This window comes from Callithrix jacchus, chromosome 5 (assembly GCF_049354715.1).
Source record: "Callithrix jacchus isolate 240 chromosome 5, calJac240_pri, whole genome shotgun sequence".
Taxonomy (NCBI): Eukaryota; Metazoa; Chordata; class Mammalia; order Primates; family Cebidae; genus Callithrix; species Callithrix jacchus.
In genome coordinates, this window is record NC_133506.1 from 62272081 (window position 1) to 62290843 (window position 18763).

General features: G+C 52.8%; 1 protein-coding gene and 1 non-coding gene across 9 annotated transcripts in view; both read left to right on the plus strand.

The window, feature by feature from the left end:
* The window catches only part of MPRIP (myosin phosphatase Rho interacting protein), a 155248-nt gene that overhangs the window by 119751 nt on the left and 16734 nt on the right, over positions 1–18763 (plus strand). For 6 of the 8 annotated variants that reach the window (XM_078372231.1, XM_078372230.1, XM_078372232.1 and 3 more), the window contains 5 exons: positions 3657–4227; positions 6411–6527; positions 9203–13012; positions 16585–16732; positions 17535–17652. In XM_078372231.1, coding sequence (XP_078228357.1) covers positions 3657–4227; positions 6411–6527; positions 9203–13012; positions 16585–16732; positions 17535–17652 — 4764 coding nt within the window. The remainder of the gene's footprint in view (positions 1–3656; positions 4228–6410; positions 6528–9202; positions 13013–16584; positions 16733–17534; positions 17653–18763) is intronic. The other 2 variants (XM_035299203.3, XM_054255533.2) reach the window with 1 other exon arrangement.
* LOC118154211 (U6 spliceosomal RNA) lies at positions 14982–15084 on the plus strand. Its single transcript, XR_004744102.1, has one exon. It is a non-coding gene; the product is annotated as a U6 spliceosomal RNA (small nuclear RNA).

Consider the following 18763-nt stretch of genomic DNA (forward strand, 5'->3'; position numbering starts at 1 on the left):
CCTGGCCAGGCTAGCCCCACACCTGCAGTCGGTGCTCAGGCCTTGTGCTCTGCTGGTGTGAGGGTAGGCCCATGTGTGGCATCCATAGACCACCCATTGCTTCTTTGTCTTGTCTTGGTCTTCTTTTCACCTCACTTCTATGTCTGTTTGATTTCTGTGCAGCCAAGTTGAAAAAAACCATCCTCTCCTATGTTAGCATTCTGTGGTTCCTGTGCCTCAGATTTTGCTTCGGGCTTTCTTCCTCCGGCCCTGAAAGTTAAAAACCTAGTTGTCATTTTAAAAGAAAGTGGAGAGTCAGAAGACTCAGACACATCCAAAAAAAAAAGAGAGAAGATTCCAGTGTGAGAGCTGGTCCTATGAGGGCCAGACCTCAGCTTTACCCACCTCAGGGCTTCAGAGCCTCCACACATCTGAGCACCTCTGGTGCCATTTCTCAGGTCCTGTGATGTAGATTACACCACGAATGTGTTTCTTGTGCTGCGGGTTAGGCTGCTTGGGTGTGGTGATGTCTCAGCAGGGCTGTCCATGGGACCCTTGACCTAAAGGTGCATTCTTTTTTTTGGGACAGAGTCTTGTTCTATCCCCCGGGCTGGAGTGCAGTGGCGCGATCTCAGCTCACTGCAATCTCCATGTCAGGTTCAAGCAATTCTGCCTCAGCTTCCCGAGTAACTGGGATTACAGGTGCCTACCATCATGCCTGGCTAATTTTTGTATTTTTTAGTAGAGACAGGATTTCACCATGTTGGCCAGGCTGGTCAAACATGGCCTTGGCCTCCCAAGGCGTCGGATTACAGGTGTGAGCCACCATGCTCAGCCTAAAGGCACATTCTTTATCCAAACCTTTGCCGATTTTCTGCTGACTTCACATCTCTTTGCATAAGAAGGAAAGAGCATCTAGATTGATTATTTTCTTTTTAGCCCTCTTTTCTGTGTCTATCATTTGTTCATGACACTGTCTAGTAAGGCCAAGAGGCTGTGGCCAGGACACAGTTGCCCTCTGTCTCTCGGAATCCTGTGCAGAGAGCTGGCTTGTTGGTTAGTGGCAAATCATCTGCAAGCACAGCCAGTGGGAGGCACCCACAGTGGCAGCAGACTCTCCCACCCTCCAGGGGCTGCATCCTGTAGTGGCCTCAGCCACTGCCTCCGTGGCTCTCCCATCAAGAGCAGACACTCAAGCTTGATGAGCTAAGCACTCTTCCAAGCACCTTTAGGAAGCCCCCAGAGCAAAGTGAGAAAGGCCCCAGTTCTCTGCCCAGGCGGTTGGCAGCAGACAGAGCTTATTGCAGGGGTCCAGGAGAGGTAGTGGTGAGCAGTGCATAGGACTGGCTGGCCTGAGGTCCTCTCCTGCCCCTCTTCCCAGCCAGGCCTGGGCTCAGTGCTATGGATCAGCAATCCTGGCTGGAAGAAGTCAGCTTTGGGATGTCCCAGGGCAGGTATCAGGAATGCACCTGTGCACATGCATGTGCCTGCACATGGCTCAGGAGAGGCGCCTCCACACTTGAGTGCCTGCTTCCCTGCGTGCGGGGGCTTTCGGCCCAGTGGTATGACAGAGAAGACCAGGGGTTTTACTTTCATATGAAAGTTAATCTGGCAGTTGGCCTCCTGACCAGAATTACTTCATAATCTAGCATGTCTACGTAGTCTAGTAGAGTGGTTATCCTCCACCAGTTTGTTTTCAGCATTTATTCTTCCTCTTTATAGGCTTTTATTATTTGAGGAAAAATTTGAGGTTTTTTTTTTTTTAGTGCTGCCAGGAAAAATCCCAAGGAGGCATGAAAACAGAAATCACAGTCTCAGAAGCTGCTATCCTCGTCCTGCTCTCATCCGTGTCTCAAAGTCTGGGGTGGGGAAGTTGCAGGATGCTTCCTGCCTTTGGGGCTGGAGAAGCCTGTGGGGAGGTTTCTCCCGGGAACACAGCCAGTTCTGGTGTGGCTGTGGCTGCTGTCAGGGCCCAGCTGGGGGCCTCCGTGTATACCTGCCATGTGTGTCATCCCGACTCTCTCCATGATCAGGAGCCTGAGCTCTTAGTTCAGTGACATCACAAGATCTGCCCTGTGTCATTTTCATCCAGATGTCAGCGTGCTCTTACAGCAGGCACCTGCAGATCCTGCTGCTCTGAAGCACTTTGCCTCTCACTCAATCGCTGCCTAGACAACAATCTAGTGAGGTGGTGACAGCAGTCATTTTCTCTTTTCCTTGTGTCTCTCTTTAAAGGCTTCTTTACCTTTGGCCCTGATTGAAACACATGTGCTCCCTGGAACTCCTCCTTGGGCCCTCACTGTCCCCAGGTGGGCTTACAACTGCCTTCTGAGGGCCTAGGCAAGACTAGGGGCCACTCAGTCAGCCTTGGGCCAGCTGGCAGTCTCTGAGGCCTTTCCCCGGAGTCCATAAACCTCTGTCTCAAACACTTTTAGCCTCTTTGCCAAATTGCCATCAGTAATGTCCCTGTCCCTCCCCTGCTCCAGACTAGGCCTCCCCAGGAATCTCTGCTTCTGGCAGATGGAGAATAGGCGTGGATTCCTCAGGCAGACCTGGCTTAACTCTGCTGACTGCAGAGTAGGTAGAGGCACCAATAAGCACGAACTGCACAGCTCGTGTCCCTTTCCTGACTGCCACTCACCTCCTCAAGGTGGCTGGTCACCCAGTGTCCTTCTACCCTTCTGCCTTTCCCTCCCAGCCCCTGGCTACTGCATGGTGTGAGCTCGTGGCCACCTGGGCCTCCTGTCTCCTATAACCATAGGAGGTCCCAGCCTTTCATACTCATCCAATACTAGCAGCTAGATTGGGCTTTTAAAATACAGATCTGGGCTGGGAGCAGCAGTTCATGCCTGTAATCCCAGCACTTTGGGAGGCTGCGGCAGGCGGATCACCTGAAGTCAGGAGTTCGAGACTAGCCTGATCAACATGAGAAACCCCATCTCTACTAAAAATACAACATTATCCAGGCATGGTGGTACATGCCTGTAATCCCGGCTACTCGGGAGGCTGAGGCAGGGGAATCGCTTGAACCCCTGAGGCTGAGGTTGCGGTGAGTGAGATCACACCATCACATTCCAGCCTGGGCAACAAGAGCGAAACTCTGTCTCAAAAAAAAAAAAAAAAAATTAATTCCTTCTAAGGAAGGTTTGGTTTTTCCTCATTCTTTCATGAAAGTCCAGTCCAGGGGTGTACGGAGGCCAGGCCTCGGACCAGGCAGGTACGGTGGCTGTGCCCAGGTGCAGCCTGATGCATTTCTTGGCCTTGAACAAGGGAGGGCTGGCCATCCTGCCTGTGAGGCTATGGGAGTCCTGGGACTCCCCTGGCTCCATACCCTGGCAGCAGGGCCACCACAGTGATCCCCTCACAGCATCTCTTCAGTCAGGGGACCCTCTTAGTGTCATCATTTGGGAAACCTCAGCCTTCTGAGGCTCTTTTTCTTTCCCTCCTCTGCGCTCCCCTCCCCTGCCCTCCCCTCCCCCTCAGAACCAGTTTGGGAAGGGATGTGGTGTAAAGGCAGAGTATTCCTGTCCTCCCTGCACTTAGGAAGCTGGGACTGGGATAGAAAAAGTATGTGGTGCCTGCAAGAGCTGGGTCATGGCTCAGTGTTGCCAGCTTCTACCTGGCAGGCCATACCAGAGCCACCCCTGACAGGCTGTGTCCATCCTCCTGCACCACAGCTCATTGCCAGAGGAAAAAAACAAGAGCAGTTCCTCTTTTGAGACATGCCCAAGGCCGAGTGAAAAGCAAGAGGCAGAGCCGGGGGATCCTGACCCTGAGCAGAAGAGGAGCCGTGCACGCGAGCGGAGACGAGAGGGCCGCTCCAAGACCTTTGACTGGGCTGAGTTCCGCCCCATCCAGCAGGCCCTGGCTCAGGAGCGGGTGGTTGGCACGGGGCCTCCTGACACCCATGAGCCCCTGTGCCCTGAGGCAGAGCCTGGGGAGCTGGAGCGGGAGCGTGCACGGAGGCGGGAGGAGCGCCGCAAGCGCTTCGGGATGCTCGACACCACAGACATGCCGGGCACTGAGGATACAGCCCTGCGCATGGAGGTGGACCGGACCCCGGGGCTACCTGTGAGTGACCTCAAAACACATAACGTCCACGTGGAGATAGAGCAGCGGTGGCATCAGGTGGAGACCACACCTCTCCGGGAAGAGAAGCAGGTGCCCATCGCCCCCGTGCACCTGTCTTCTGAAGATGGGGGTGACCGGCTCTCCACACACGAGCTGACCTCTCTGCTGGAGAAGGAGGTAATAGCCTGGGGCTGGAGCCTCCCTATGCCCCAGCAGCCTTTCCATAATATCAGCTGTGCCCACCTGTGGCCTGATACATAGCCCTATCCCTTGAGAGATTTACAGACCTAGGGGAGACAAACACACAGATCAGTTCTCATAGTTGAGGCAGAGCTGTGGGAGCGTACCAGTGTGTACAGGGCAGGGAGGGGGCCTTCCAGGCACACAGGAATTTATCCTGCAGTCTAGGCCACTGCCCTTGAGAGGCAAGCCACTTTACAGGGCACAGATGGTTTCCTCACTCTTGCCTCCCAGTGGCAGGAGGGGAGTGAGCAGAGCCAGGTATGCTTTTGCACTAGGCAGCCCTGGCCTGGATAGATCAAAGCTGGAGGCAGAGACCAGCCCCAGTGGCTTGGAGCAGCTGATCAGAGATGAAGCCAGGGGCATGCAGCAGGAGACAACAGCTGGGTCCCAGGTCATGAGGATGTGAAACAGAAGGCAGTGGTGAGGTGAGGTAGGCCATGGATGAAGGCTGCCCTGTTACTGTCACTCCTCCATGAGGCCCTTAGTGCACCTGGGTACAGAGATGAACAAGCCAGCCTCCGATGCATAGCATAAGATGTTCTTTCATGGAAATGTATCCAGAAATCCAGTCTGTAGAACTTCAGCAGTGGATTTACATGTCTGATCGGGGAGTCTTGTAACCAGGTAGGCATAGCGTTATGGTTTTTGTAGAATTCCCTGTTTCTCCATTTGGGGACAGTTTTCAACACTGTTTCAAATGTGTTCTTTTACCTAAGTAGCTTGTTAAAAGATTTGCCACTTAGGTCTGCCTCACGCTTCACATTTTTTGTATTTTATTAAGTGTGTGAGGCTGAGTTAACACCAGCACTAACACTTGCACTTTTTCATTTTCCTCATCCATTAACAAATAAAGGCAAGATGAAATAAAATAACAGTTGAAACTCACATTACTTCAAGCTACTAAAATGGGCCAGCCAGCAGGAGACACACTGACTCAACAGTCTGGGGGGTTAGTCTTCACTGTTTAAAAGTCAGGGGCCGGCTGGGCACAGTGGCTCACACCTGTAATCCTAGCACTTTGGGAGGCTGAGGCGGGCAGATCTTGAGGTCAAGGATCAAGGCCATCCTGGCCAACATGGTGAAACCCCGTCTCCACTAAAAATACAAAAATTAGCTGGGCATGATGGTGTGTGCTTATAATTCCAGCTACTTGGGAGGCTGAGGCAGGAGAGTCGCTTGAACCCAGGAGGCAGAGGTTGCAGTGAGCTAAGATCACACCACTGCACTCCAGCTGGCAACAGAGCAAGACTCCATCTCAAAAGAAAGTAAAATTTAAAAATTAAAGTCAAGAATCTCCCTGCCTCTCACAGTATAGCCTGGCAGCACCCTGGGCAGCACTGACCTGACTGCCCACTACATACAAAGCTCCACTCAGCATGAGCTGTGGGAGCAGGATGGGTAGCCCTGCACATGACCAGACATCAGGAGGCACCTGGGAAGTGTGTGGGAAAGAGGTGGATGGATGAATGAGTAGCTGAAGCTGTTGAAAGCAAGAAGAATGTAAAACAGCTTACTCATTGGTGTCCACATCTTGTTTAAGGGAACTGTGGGAACCCTTTTTGCAAACAGAACTTTATGTGGAATCCATCATATAAAACTGGTCAAATGGAGTGGTTTCAGTTGAGACCATGGTGGGCCTTAAAGTGAGGCCTGCTGGGGGCTGTCACTCACAGTGGACCCTGTAGAGCCTAGCCTGGCCTGTGTGACCAGCTGAGGACACCTGAAGGGCCCCATGGGGTGGACTTCCTCCATATGCAAAGCCCTTGTTTCCCAGTGGACACACCCTATATGGGCCTTGGCATCTATATAGGGCATGCACTTTGGAACCTTGAGCAGGTGTGGGAATCATGTGGGCACCCAGAGCTTCCTGGAGTAGGAAGGACAAGGTATTCCCTTGGTCCCCAGATGGTACTGAGTCTGCCATTTTTACTCATGGCTTGCATTGGAACCTTTACTTCCAAATGCTGCAGGTAAAGGCCATATCAGCACATCTGCTGAAATGTGGAGACTCCAAAACTCTTGGGCCACAAGGAAGACCAGTGGAAGAGTCTGTGCTGTGCAGCCGCTTTGTTTATCATTGTCATTTTGCACAAAAGAATATGTTTTTTTGCCAACAGCTGGAGCAGAGCCAGAAGGAGGCCTCAGACCTTCTGGAGCAGAACAGGCTCCTGCAGGACCAGCTGAGGGTGGCCCTGGGCCGGGAACAGAGCGCCCGTGAGGGCTACGTGCTGCAGGTAGGGTGGAGGGGCTGCTGTGGCCCATGGTGCGCTCAGGAGCTTCAGTGTGAAGGGTTCATGCTTAGGCAGGCTAGAAATGTGCAAAACTTGGCTGAGCAGGGTCCGCCTCCCAGGAGATCACAGCCTTGGGCTCTTCTGCCATGGGATCGGGGCACTCAGTGTGCTGGGGAGCACTGTTTTTCCCTCCCGGTATGACATTTTGGGAATCTCCCTCAAACCTCTATATCTAAGGACTTTTTTTTTGGTAATAAGATCATTTTGGTGACCTTTCCCTTTGGCTGTGAAAGTGGCCAGTATGCATTTATTATAAATGCCGTATATATGCATGTGATTTCTCCTTGTTTTCACTGTAGTAAAACAAGGCCTGTTGTTGGGCCTGTTGTACAAATTGGACACATTTAATCATACAGCAAGCCCAGAACAAGAGTAAGTCAGTGGCAGAGCTGGCCCTGGACCCCATTCCCGTCTGTGTCTGTACCACACCTGCAGGCAGACCTGGGGCTGTTACCACTACTAGCCCAAGCCCGGGATACCTCCACCGAGATCCTGTACCACCGAGCCCTGATTTAGGAGTGTCACAAGACTGGAGCTAGCCTGGCTCAAGGGCAGGCCTGTGTGTGCTGACTTTCCTGCAGCGTGCCAGGTCTGGAGCATAAAACAGATATATTCCTGCCTGCACTGAGCAGTAGGGGAGATTGTGGAAGGGGACTGATGCATGAATACTGCGGGAGAAGTGAAGTGGGTGCCAGAACAGGGAGTGGAATTTCTTAGCAAAGGCTGAGGTTATAACATTAGAATCAGGGTCCTGAGTTCAAGACTTGGCTCTGCTACTGACCCCCAAAGCAAGTGCACATCTCTCCTCTAAGCAGCAGCCTGCTGCTTGTATAGCCTTAGACCCAGTGATCTCTGGGGGCCCTTCCAGCTCTTAGACCCCAATTCTCTCTCATATAATGAGTGTATTTCTAGACCACAGTGCACTGACCTTGGTCTGCGTCATTGCAGGCAGCAGATGGACCAGGGACACTCAACTGGCCTCTGACCATACTCTGTGTTCTTGCAGACTCTGCTGTTTTTTGTCCTGCATGCTCCCTGAACCCTCTCTTTCTTTCTCCCCTCCGTGCCCTGGACTTTCCTCTCCAACCTCTTGTGTCATAGTCATCACCATGCCCAGTTCACACCTGGTAATGGTGGGCCTCCCCACCAAGGTCATTTCTGCATGCCCTCCAGATTTGGGGAGCATCTTTTTAATTCTTGATTGGGCCTTATCCTGCAAGAATTAACTTCAAATCAGGTGGCAAAGATACAGGTTCAGCATCCCAAATTCGAAAATCTGAAATGCTCCAAAATCCAAAACTGAACGCTACATTATGCTTAAAGGAAATGCTCACTTGAGCATTTCAGATTTTGGATTTTTTAATTTGGGATGCTCAACCAGAAAGTAGAATGCAAATATTTTCAAACAGTTCTTGTCCCAAGTATTTTGAATAAAGGATATTCAGTTTGTACTAGCAGTGGGCTTTGCACATTGCTAACCTAGGAACCTGCCTCTTGGTCTAACTTGGATGATTGCATGAGCCTACACTGAAGCCCCTGTTGGTCAGCACTGGGCAAAGCTGGTCTTTAATACCTTCCCACTAAATCTAATAACTTGTGACTTTTCACCCCTTTATGCTTTGGAAATGCTTTTACTCATGACTCAGAATGAGCAGGGGGTCTGTGGGGTTGAGGATCAGTAGCCAGCTGCTGGGGTGGGTGCTGCTGGGAGGAGCTTGCATGGTTTGGACATTGAGCGTGAAGTTTAACTTGAACTTAACTGAGTGTCACATCTGTGGCTTCCCTGGGCAGCAGACCGAGAGGGAGCTACAGGCAGGCCAGATTCTTAGGCTAGGCTCTGCTCACTCTTGTTCATGTTGTTTTTCCCTACATTAATGAGTTCTGTCTCTGCATGCCTTTCACTGTGGGGAGTTTTGTTTCATTTGTGTTGTGTTTTGTTTTTGCATGCTTCACTTTTTCTTATTTTGAACTTCACAAAGGTTTGTTTTGTTGATGATCGTATTTTACTCCATGATTTCTGTTACCCTTCGTTTTGTCTTCTTACAGGTAGAGATTAGTTATTCTGTTACTCTAGAGGACTGGCTACACTTTCCACAGGAAAATGTTCAGATGTCACCTTGCTGACATCTCCCGAGCGTTACCTTCCTTCCTTCTCCTCCTGTCTTAGAAGGAAGTGGCATCATTTACCTACACCTTATGTCCTGCGCTTGTTTAGGATTTGCTGTCAAGACCGTGTACTTTTTGTTGCAAAACAAGCAGCTGCAGGTGCTCTGCTCCTCTCGCCTGTCCCTGTTCCTGGCACTCTCTTGTCGTTTAGTCTTTGTTTTGCTTCTCAGTGTGTTCCATTGTTCAGTTTTGTTTGGTTTATTTCTCTAAGGTTAAAGCTGTTTTTTGATGTTATTGTCCATGTTTTCTGTTTACCTGGAAGCAGCTACTTATTTTTTTAAAAAAAAGATAATTTGTTGGATTTTTTTAATGGGGAAAAAAAATAAAGTTGTACAAAGGATAAAGGCCAAAGCCACCAAGGAGCTTTCTGTGGTTGTTCCTGGCCAGAGGTGTGACACTCAGAACTGGGAGGCCCGAGTGTTACTAACCAGTATTTAATCGGTTTTTTTAAGACTGAAGTGGCCACCTCCCCATCGGGTGCCTGGCAGAGGCTCCATAGAGTCAACCAAGACCTTCAGAGTGAGCTTGAAGCCCAGTGCCAGCGCCAGGAGCTGATTACACACCAGATTCAGACCCTGAAGCGTAGCTATGGGGAGGCCAAGGACACGATCCGACACCATGAGGCTGAGATCCGCAGCCTTCAGGCACGGCTCAGTAATGCAGCTGCGGAGCTGGCCATCAAGGAGCAGGCGCTGGCCAAGCTCAAAGGCGACCTGAAGCGGGAGCAGGGCAGGGTCCGAGAGCAGCTGGAGGAGCGGCAACACAGCGAGGCAGCACTGAGCAGCCAGCTGAGGGCCAGTGAGCAAAAACTCAAGAGCGCCGAAGCCCTGCTGCTGGAGAAGACACAGGAGCTACGGGGCCTGGAGACACAGCAGGCGCTGCAGCAGGACCGGCAGAAAGAGGTCCAGAGGCTGCAGGAGCGTATTGCCGACCTCAGCCAGCAGCTGGGTGCCAGTGAGCAGGCCCAGCGGCTGATGGAAGAGAAGCTGCAGAGAAACTACGAGCTGCTGCTGGAGAGCTGCGAGAAGGAGAAACAGGCGTTGCTGCAGAACCTGAAGGAGGTGGAAGACAAGGCCAGCGCCTACGAGGACCAGCTGCAGGGCCAGGCACAGCAGGTGGAGACCCTGCAGAAGGAGAAGCTGAGCGCCACTTTCGAGGGCAGTGAGCAGGTGCACCAGCTGGAGGAGCAGCTGGAGGCACGAGAGGCCAGCGTGCGCCGGCTTGCAGAGCATGTGCAGAGCCTCTGTGACGAACGGGACCTCCTCAGGCAGCGGTTCCAGGAGCTGACAGAGCGTGTGGCCACGTCTGATGGGGATGTGGCTGAGCTCCGGGAAAAGCTAAGGAGAAGAGAGGCCGACAACCAGAGCCTGGAGCACTCCTACCAAAGGGTTGCCAGCCAGCTGCAGAGCATGCACACTCGGCTGAGAGAGAAGGAGGAAGAGCTGGAGCACATTAAGGAAGCACACGAGAAGGTTCTGGTGAAGAAGGAGCAGGACCTCAATGAGGCTTTGGTTAAAATGGTTGCCTTGGGGAGCAGCTTAGAGGAAACAGAAATTAAGCTCCAGGCAAAAGAAGAGATTTTAAGGAAATTTGCAAGTGAGTCTCCAAAAGTAATGGAAGAGCCACGGAGCACCCCTGAAGATACAGAAAGGGATGGCACTTTGCTCCCAGGCCGTCCAGTCCCAGCCACCAGGGCCACTCTGGCCTTTCCACAGACAAGGCTCGAGGATGAGGACGAGGACCTGGGGGGTCCTCCGGGGGAGGAATATGGGGATGGCAGCCCCAATAGGGAAGAGAGTGTAGTGCCCCCAAAGTCAGTGGAAGTGCTTGACAGGGAGGTGCATCAGCAGGGTACAACCAAACTTGACCAGGGAGCACCTGGTGTTAAAAGGCAAAGAATCCGGTTCTCCACAATACAGTGCCAAAGATACGTTCACACCGAAGGGTCCGAGAAAACCTGGACCAGCAGCACATCTTCTGACACCAGCCAGGACCGGTCACCCTCAGAAGAAAGCATGTCCTCAGAGCCTGCACCCAGTGCACTGCCCGCAGCTGGTGACTCTGACACGTACCTCTCCATCATCCACTCCCTGGAGACCAAGCTCTACGTCACAGAGGAAAAGCTCAAAGATGTGACGGTGAGGCTGGAGAGCCAGCAGGGTCAGAGCCGTGAGGCACTGCTCGCACTGCACCACCAGTGGGCGGGCACTGAGGCCCAGCTGCGTGAGCAGCTTCGTGCCAGCCTGCTCCAGGTTGGTGCACTGGCCTCCCAGCTGGAGCAGGAGAGGCAGGAGAGGGCCAGGAGGGTTGAAGGGCATGTTGGAGAGCTCGGGGACTTCCAGGTCAAGAACAGTCAGGCCCTAATGTGCCTGGAAAATTGCCGAGAACAGCTGAGATCTCTGCCTAGGGCCAGCCAGGAGGATGAGCAGGATGCGGGCACAGCCTCCCTGTCCAGTGTGGAGAGTGCACTCGTCAGCGCCATCCAAGCCCTGCGGCACTGGCCCGCCCCAGCTGATGGCGGGTCCCATGCACAGCTGGAGATGGGTGGCACCGAAGAGAATGGGAAGCCTGCCTCCCTGCAACAGCGCCCCCAGCCTGAGCTGACAGAGCAGGAGCAGGCTAGGCTTCTTTCTGACCAGATTATTCTGGAGGCCTCGCTGATCAGCCAGATAGCAGACTCCCTGAAGAACACGACATCAGATGTCTCCCGAATGCTCCACGAGATTTCTTGGTCAGGACAGCCACTGATGGAGTCTGCTGGGGCCCCTGTAGACACCTGGGCCAGAAAGGTGCTGGTGGATGGTGAGTTCTGGAGCCAGGTTGAGTCCCTAAGGAAGCATCTGGGGACGCTGGGAGAAGAGGCAGTCGGTTCCTCAGGAGGCAGGCAGCAGAGCATCCCACAGGGCCTGGCCCCCATCCTGGCCAATGCCACATGGGTCAGGGCAGAGCTCAGCTTTGCCACACAGTCAGTGAGGGAGTCATTCCACCGCAGGCTGCAGAGCATCCAAGAGACCCTGAGGGACACCCAGGCAGCCCTGCGGCAGCACAAGTATCTACTGAGGGAAATTCTGGGAGCCTACCAAACCCCAGACTTTGAGAGAGTGATGCAGCAGGTCTTGGAAGCCCTCAGGCTTCCAGCAGGCCATGAAGATGGTGTGCAGCTGTCCTGGGACCTGAGCCCCTTAGGAGAAGTCCTGGGCCAAGACTCAGAAGGCTCTCAGGAGCCCTTTCATGCATCTGACCAGAGCCCTAGGGCCTTTGTTGCTATTCAAGAGGAGCTTGCCCAGCAGCTGAAGGAGAAGGCCAGCCTCTTAGAGGAGATAGCTGCTGCCTTAACATCTCTGCCACCTGTGGAATCACTAAGAGATTGCCAGAAGCTTCTCCAGGTATCCCAGAGTCTCTCATACAACACTTGCTTGGGAGGCCTCAGTCAGTATTCTTCATTGTTGGTTCAGGATGCCATTGTTCAGGCGCAGGTATGCTATACAGCCTGCAGAATCCGGCTAGAATATGAGAAGGAGCTCCAGCTCTACAAGGACTCCTGGCAGACCAGAGAGCCCCCCTGCCCAGAGCAGGCACAAGCAGCCCAGGCCCTGAGGGAGGAGTATGAGGAACTTCTCCGCAAGCAGAAGAGCGAGTACCTGGATGTGATCGCCATCATTGAAAGGGAGAATGCAGAGCTCAAGGCCAAGGCTGCCCAGCTAGACCATCAGCAGCGGTGTCTGGAGGACACGGAGAGCAAGCACAGCATGAGCATGTTCGCCCTGCGGGGTAGGTACAAGGAGGAGATCCGGTGTGTGGTGGAGCAGCTGACCAGGACCGAGAACACACTGCAGGCTGAACGCAGCCGAGTCCTGAGCCAGCTGGACACCTCAGTCAGAGACAGGCAGGACGTGGAGAGGCACCATGGCGAGCAGATGCAGACCCTGGAGGACAGGTTCCAGCTCAAGGTCCGGGAGCTACAGACGATCCATGAGGAGGAGCTGAGAACCCTGCAGGAGCACTACTCACAGAGCCTGAGGTGTCTGCAGGACACCACCCTCTGCCTCCACCAGGGGCCACACCCCAAGGCCCTGCCGGCCCCTGCCCCCCACTGGCAGGCAACCCAAGGAGAGGCTGACTCCATGACGGGGCTGAGGGAGCGCATCCAGGAGCTGGAGGCCCAGATGGATGTCATGCGGGAGGAGCTGGGATACAAGGATCTGGAGGGCGATGCTGCCACCCTGCGCGAGAAGTACCAGAGGGACTTGGAAAGCCTTAAGGTCTTAACACACCATTCAATTTGCAAAGCAGATCCTCCTTGATAATGGGGGTGTGGGTGTGGGGGCGTCTGGCTCAGCACCTCTCTGCCTCCCTAATGCAGCCCCCACTCCCCTTGCCAGTTTTGCCTCATTCCTGCACCACCCCCAGAACCCCGCCTGGCCCAGTCCAGACCCAAATCTGAGGCAGCTGCCTGAGGACAGCCTTGCGCTCACCACAACATCCCGGAGAGCCAGGGCCCGGTTGGAGGGCAGTCTCCTGATCGCCTCAGGAGAGCAGAGCTGGATGGAGGGTCCCTCTCTGGAACTGGCATTTGATGTGTGCTCTGGTGAGAAGAGCTTTTTCCACTGAGTATAGCCTCCAGCTACTCCTATCCCTTTCCCCAGGAGCTTTACAAGTATCTTTTCCCCAGAACTGCCCTACACCTCTGCCCCTGAGGTCCTGGAACACTAAGGTGACGTGCCAGTCACCGGGCCGGGGTGGGGGTGAGCTGAGTGGAGACCCAGCTCTCTGGCCCCACCCTTTGTAGGTGCAGGCCACACCTACCATATGTGGCTGCCAAGTGTCATCCCTTAGACTCAAAAGTTTGCCATGCTATGCCCTTATGTTCCTCCCACTCTGGAAGCTGCCCCAGTAAATGACTAGGCCTCTCCAAAGCTGTGTTCAGGTGGCGTCTCCCACGCTCAGGTGGCAGAGCTGGGTGCACACATGGCCAGCACCGTTGTGCAGCGAGCTTCTAACTCCCAGGTGGCTGCCACTACTCCTGCCCACATATCCCCACAGCCACTGTGGAGCAAATGCCTGTTTCCCAGCCCCTTACTTCTCTAGCTCTGAATGGAAACAGCTCGCATGTCACCTCTGTGTGGCATACTTGGCCCCAGCCAGACACACAGGTTTGGTCGTCAGCGAGCACCTTCTCAGGAGAGCCGAGAAGCTGTTTTTCACCATTCTTTTAGTCAGTCAAAACCTTTTAAAAACCATTATGAGCTGTGAGAAGCTTTCAACAGCTGTCTTTTGAAAGTGTGTGTATATGACAACACTGTGGTCAGTTCACCAAGAGCAGCACCCAGGTGCACCTTGGGGCCAGTTGTGCCTTGAAAAGTTAATTGCACAAACCTTTGCTTTGACCCCAAACATGCTAGAACAGCAGAGGAGCCAGCAGCATCCCAGACACTCAGCAAAGTCCACAGGGTTCACAGGGCCTGGGCACAGCAATGCTCTGCTTCCTGTCTGTATCCACAAGAGTCCCCTCCACAGGGAGGCTGCTTTAGGTTAGACAGCCGGGTGCAGGTGAGGCCCCATTCAGGTGCCATTATACCACCAGCAAGAAACAAGAAAGGAGAGGAGTGTCTCATGTTGAGAACTGACCAGAGATTGTGCTGAGCCAGTGTCACCCAGGAGGGAGAAACAGGTGGTGTAGGTTGGGATGAGGCCCGCTAGGGGCTTGGACACCATCCACTCCTGCTGTCTATCTGTCTACTCCCTGCTGTCTTAGCTGCCATTGCATAGTGTCCCCTCCTATGCCTGGGAGCTTTCAGCCCAGGTGTGGTGCTCTCACCCACCCCTGTAGACATGCGAAACTTGTAAGCAACACCTTGAGATTTCATCACTTTATGCAGATTTCCACTTGGTTCAGGGGGACAGGGTCTTGGCCTAACAGCCATCCTTTAACATCCACAGTCCCCACCACCACACCACCACTGCAGAGTCATCGAGGAACCTCTTTTGGTCCCAGGAATGATTGGCTTAAAAATTAACATTTATTTGCAAGATCAATTATCTTTTAGCATATAGTTTATCTCCAAAGAAGCAACTGGGTCTCTAAAGATGTCTCAGTGTTTCCATTAGATTTTTTACTCTTATCTGCATAATATTCCAAAGCACTCAGATCAAAGTAAGACTTTTCCCAGCAAGTAGACTCAGAAAAAAAAAAACAGTAAGACTTAAAAGACCTATTAATACTAGTTAAGCTTGCTTTGGCAGCACATATACTAAAATTAGAATGATACAGAGAAGATTAGCATGGCCCCTACACAAGGATGACATGCAAATTTGTGAAGTATTCCGTTTTTTTTAATTAAAAAAAAAAACCTATTAGTTAAATGTGTTAACTGAGAAGCCACATATGAACCAAAGCGAACGGGAAGGAGAAAGAGGAGCTCAGCCTTGGGGCCTGAGGACCAGGAGATCCAGAGTTCCAAGCTCCTGCAGCCATCCTGATGTGTAAGGGTGGCAGGAAGAGACAGGTGCTTCCAGGTGGAGCCGCTGGGAGAGGGGATAGGATGCCTAGTTAATGGTGGCAGTAGCTGAGACATTTGCCCAGAGCAGCACATGGGTTGCAGTCAAGTCCAAACTGACCACGACTTCAGAAATACTGCTTGAGGTTCTCACAGAGGGTCGTCGCTAAAAGTGGGCCCAGAGAAAGATGCCCAGGCATGCCAATAGGATTTCTTGGTATCCTTTCTTGAATCCACATGCAAGAAGATTAACCAAGTAGTGAGCCTGTGAGCCCAGAGTGGGAAAGCCCCTACACTTGAATTTGGAATGGAATGTGGCCACATTCTTCCAGTTTTGGAAACTCAGTGAAAGACCCAGTCCATTCTCTGAAGCAGACAGTGTAAAGGGTTTAGACAGAAAGTGTATTCCTCTGTGTTCAAAACAGCTGCACACCCACCCTTCCTGGCAGCTGTGTGGCATTCTCACCTGCTTTGCTGGCAAGCACAGCTCTGATACCAGGCCTGGGCTTCCTGGTGTGGCCTGCTCCCATCCTGGGGCATGCCTGTGTTGCTCTAGGGAGGTGCAGGCAAACTTGGAAAGCTGGTCTCCTGTCATGTTCTTGTGAGAGTTAGCAGAGGTGCTAAGTCATTGGTGCCCTTCTCCTTTAAAAAAAGTGAGAAAGAAGACACAGGCTAGAAGGAAGAAGATCCTGTAGCCTGATCTTATTCTCTCAGTCAATACCTGAGCATTAAGCTACCAGCTGGAGGTTGTCAGCTGGCTAGTGGCAAGGCCCAACCCCCAGCTCCTAGAAGTGGACTCTAGGGTTGAGAGGCCCCCAGCCCAGTGCCTGCCAGGCCACTCACTGTTTGTGGAATGGCCTTGGCTCCCTCTAGCAGACGAGTCCCTCATCCCTGTTTGACAGGCCTTTCACTGTGTCCCTCCAAACCAGACACAACCAGCCTGTGCACATGTGCTTTCTCCTCCCTCCTTCCTGTTGGCCCCACCTGACAGCCCTGCAGGAAGGTTGGGGATTAGCTGGTTTCCATTTCATAGCAGCATCTCCCCACCCAACATACCAACTTCTCCCAGGAAGAAATGGGGCACAGGACAATCACAGAAATGAGATGTAGAATTGACTGGGGACAAACACCCTTTTCTGAATGCTTTGATGGCATTGCTGAGAATCCGCAGACAGCCCCAGGGATCCTGCTCAGGGCACCCAACATGGAGCACAATCAGGGAGTGCACAGTCACCACTGGGCCTGGATGGGGTGGGATTTCTGGCTCATTTATTTTAAAAGGCCCCCAACTTGGAGGTAAAAAAAGAAGTCGATAAAGTCCCTTTTGCATTTTGCAGGCCACATGTGAGCGAGGATTTGCAGCAATGGAAGAAACACACCAGAAGAAAATTGAAGATCTACAGAGGCAGCACCAGCGGGAGCTGGAGAAACTTCGGGAGGAGAAGGACCGCCTCCTGGCCGAGGAGACAGCCGCCACCATCTCAGGTGGGGGGTGTGGTAACCCCTACGGTAGTGTGAATGGCGAGCTTTTCTTGAGCTAGACACACAACTCAGAGGAATGGCAGCCTTTGAATTGCATTTTGGCTGAGATGTAAGCTTCGCTACTGAAATTTTAGGAGCCTTTTGAGAGCTTACAAGCTGAGAGCTCACCCTTCAGCCCCTGGCAACCCCCATGCCTGGCCGCACACAACCTGCACACTGCTTGGGAGCTGTCCCAACCCCGTGATTTTCCAGTCCCAACAAGCGACTAACCAGTGTCAGTGCAGCCAGTGATTTTCCCCAACAGACATCTGTCAATGTGGGACCACCTCTGGCCAGAGTTGCCCTCAGCATGAGGAAACATAGCCTCATGGCAAGTGGCCTTGAACAAGCACATCCCCTCCACCTTGCACTGCCTTCCCTTTATGTAATTGCCACCTCAGTGGTTGGTTACTTTAGTGCCAAGGAAGAAAATACACCAGCACAAAAGCTTGCTTGTTTTATAAACTCATGTTGGAATTTAACAGTGACATTTATTTAATCAGTTTGGTTTTCTTCTAACACACACAAAAAAAGCCAAATGTGCATTCCTTCCAGGAGGAGTTCATGGAGAATGCTCCCAGCCTCCACTCACCTCAGAGAATTGGTTTGTGAGGGGCCAGCCTGTCATGCAAAATTCGACTGCTGATTGACTAAGCAAGCAGCAGCAGTGGCATGCGCCACCCCATTGTGTAGAGCTCCCCACTCCCACCCTCGTCAGGGGGAAGGGCATGGCCCCTTGGTGCTGAGGCCTTATTCTTGCCTGCAGCCATCGAAGCCATGAAGAATGCCCACCGGGAGGAGATGGAGCGGGAGCTGGAGAAGAGCCAGCGGTCCCAGATCAGCAGCGTCAACTCAGATGTTGAGGCCTTGCGGCGCCAGTATCTGTAAGTGGCTAGGCCTGCCCATCCACCCTCGGGAGGGCCCCTGGGGAGTGGCTGGCCAGGCCAAAGCTGAGCCCTTCCTGTGTCTTTGCAAAGGCCTCTGAGAGTTGGGGCCTCGGGCCCATGGGTGCTAAGGGCAGCTCAGATGCCCTCCTGTCCAGTGCAGGATATGGTCTCCCCTGTTCAGAGAGGCTGTCCCTTGAAATGCCACGAATGAGATGAAATGAACGAAATCTTAAACTTCCCACTTGTCCAGGGCTGATCCCAGTGGCTACCCACATGTGTTTCTCAACAGCTGCCCCGTAGCCCACCAGAAGCCAGGCAGCCAGGCTTGGTCATACAGGGTAGAAGTGAGAACTATCACTACCATTTAAAAACCGCACATGTTGGCCAGGCGTGGTGGCTCACGCCTATAATCCAAGCACTTTGGATGCCAAGGTGGGCGGATCACCTGAGGTCAGGAGTTTAAGACCAGCCTGACCAACATGGTGAAACCCCATCTTAAAAAAAAAAAAAAAAAAAAAAAAAAACGATCATGTGCTGATTCCCTCTGCACAGGCAGGAGGATAGAACAACACCAGAATAACTGCTGTAGACTTTTTGCTTGGTAGAACTGCCACAGCTGGGAGCCAACAGATTGGGTGCCATGAGAGTCACAACACTCAGGCTCTACCATGAGCCTTTGCAGTGTAGCCAAAGCCAGGGGTCCTGCCTCAGGACCTGGCAGCGGTTAGTGGCACCCTGTAGAGGCTCATGCTCACCTCAGTCAGAGCAGGGTGGCTCACCTAGAAGCCTCTTGTCCCTGGTTCACCTGCAAGAGAGACGGCCCTCCTGGATCCAGGGTGGCAGGGCAGCCTCAGGAAGCTTGGTTTTCTGAGTCTTGCATAGACCCTGGTCCTGGCTATCAGGCACAGATACCTTCAAAAGTGGGTTTACTAAAAACAAACTCCGAGTCAGACGACAGTTCTGGAAATGGGATGTCTTTGGCCACATCCCCTGACTGGCGTCCGCAGAGAAGTACTGGATGTAGGACTGTCAGATTGTGAGAAAGGACCAGGGAGGGGCATGGGGCAGTCTCTGTATGGGATTTCTTATTCCGTGTGACCCAGGCTGA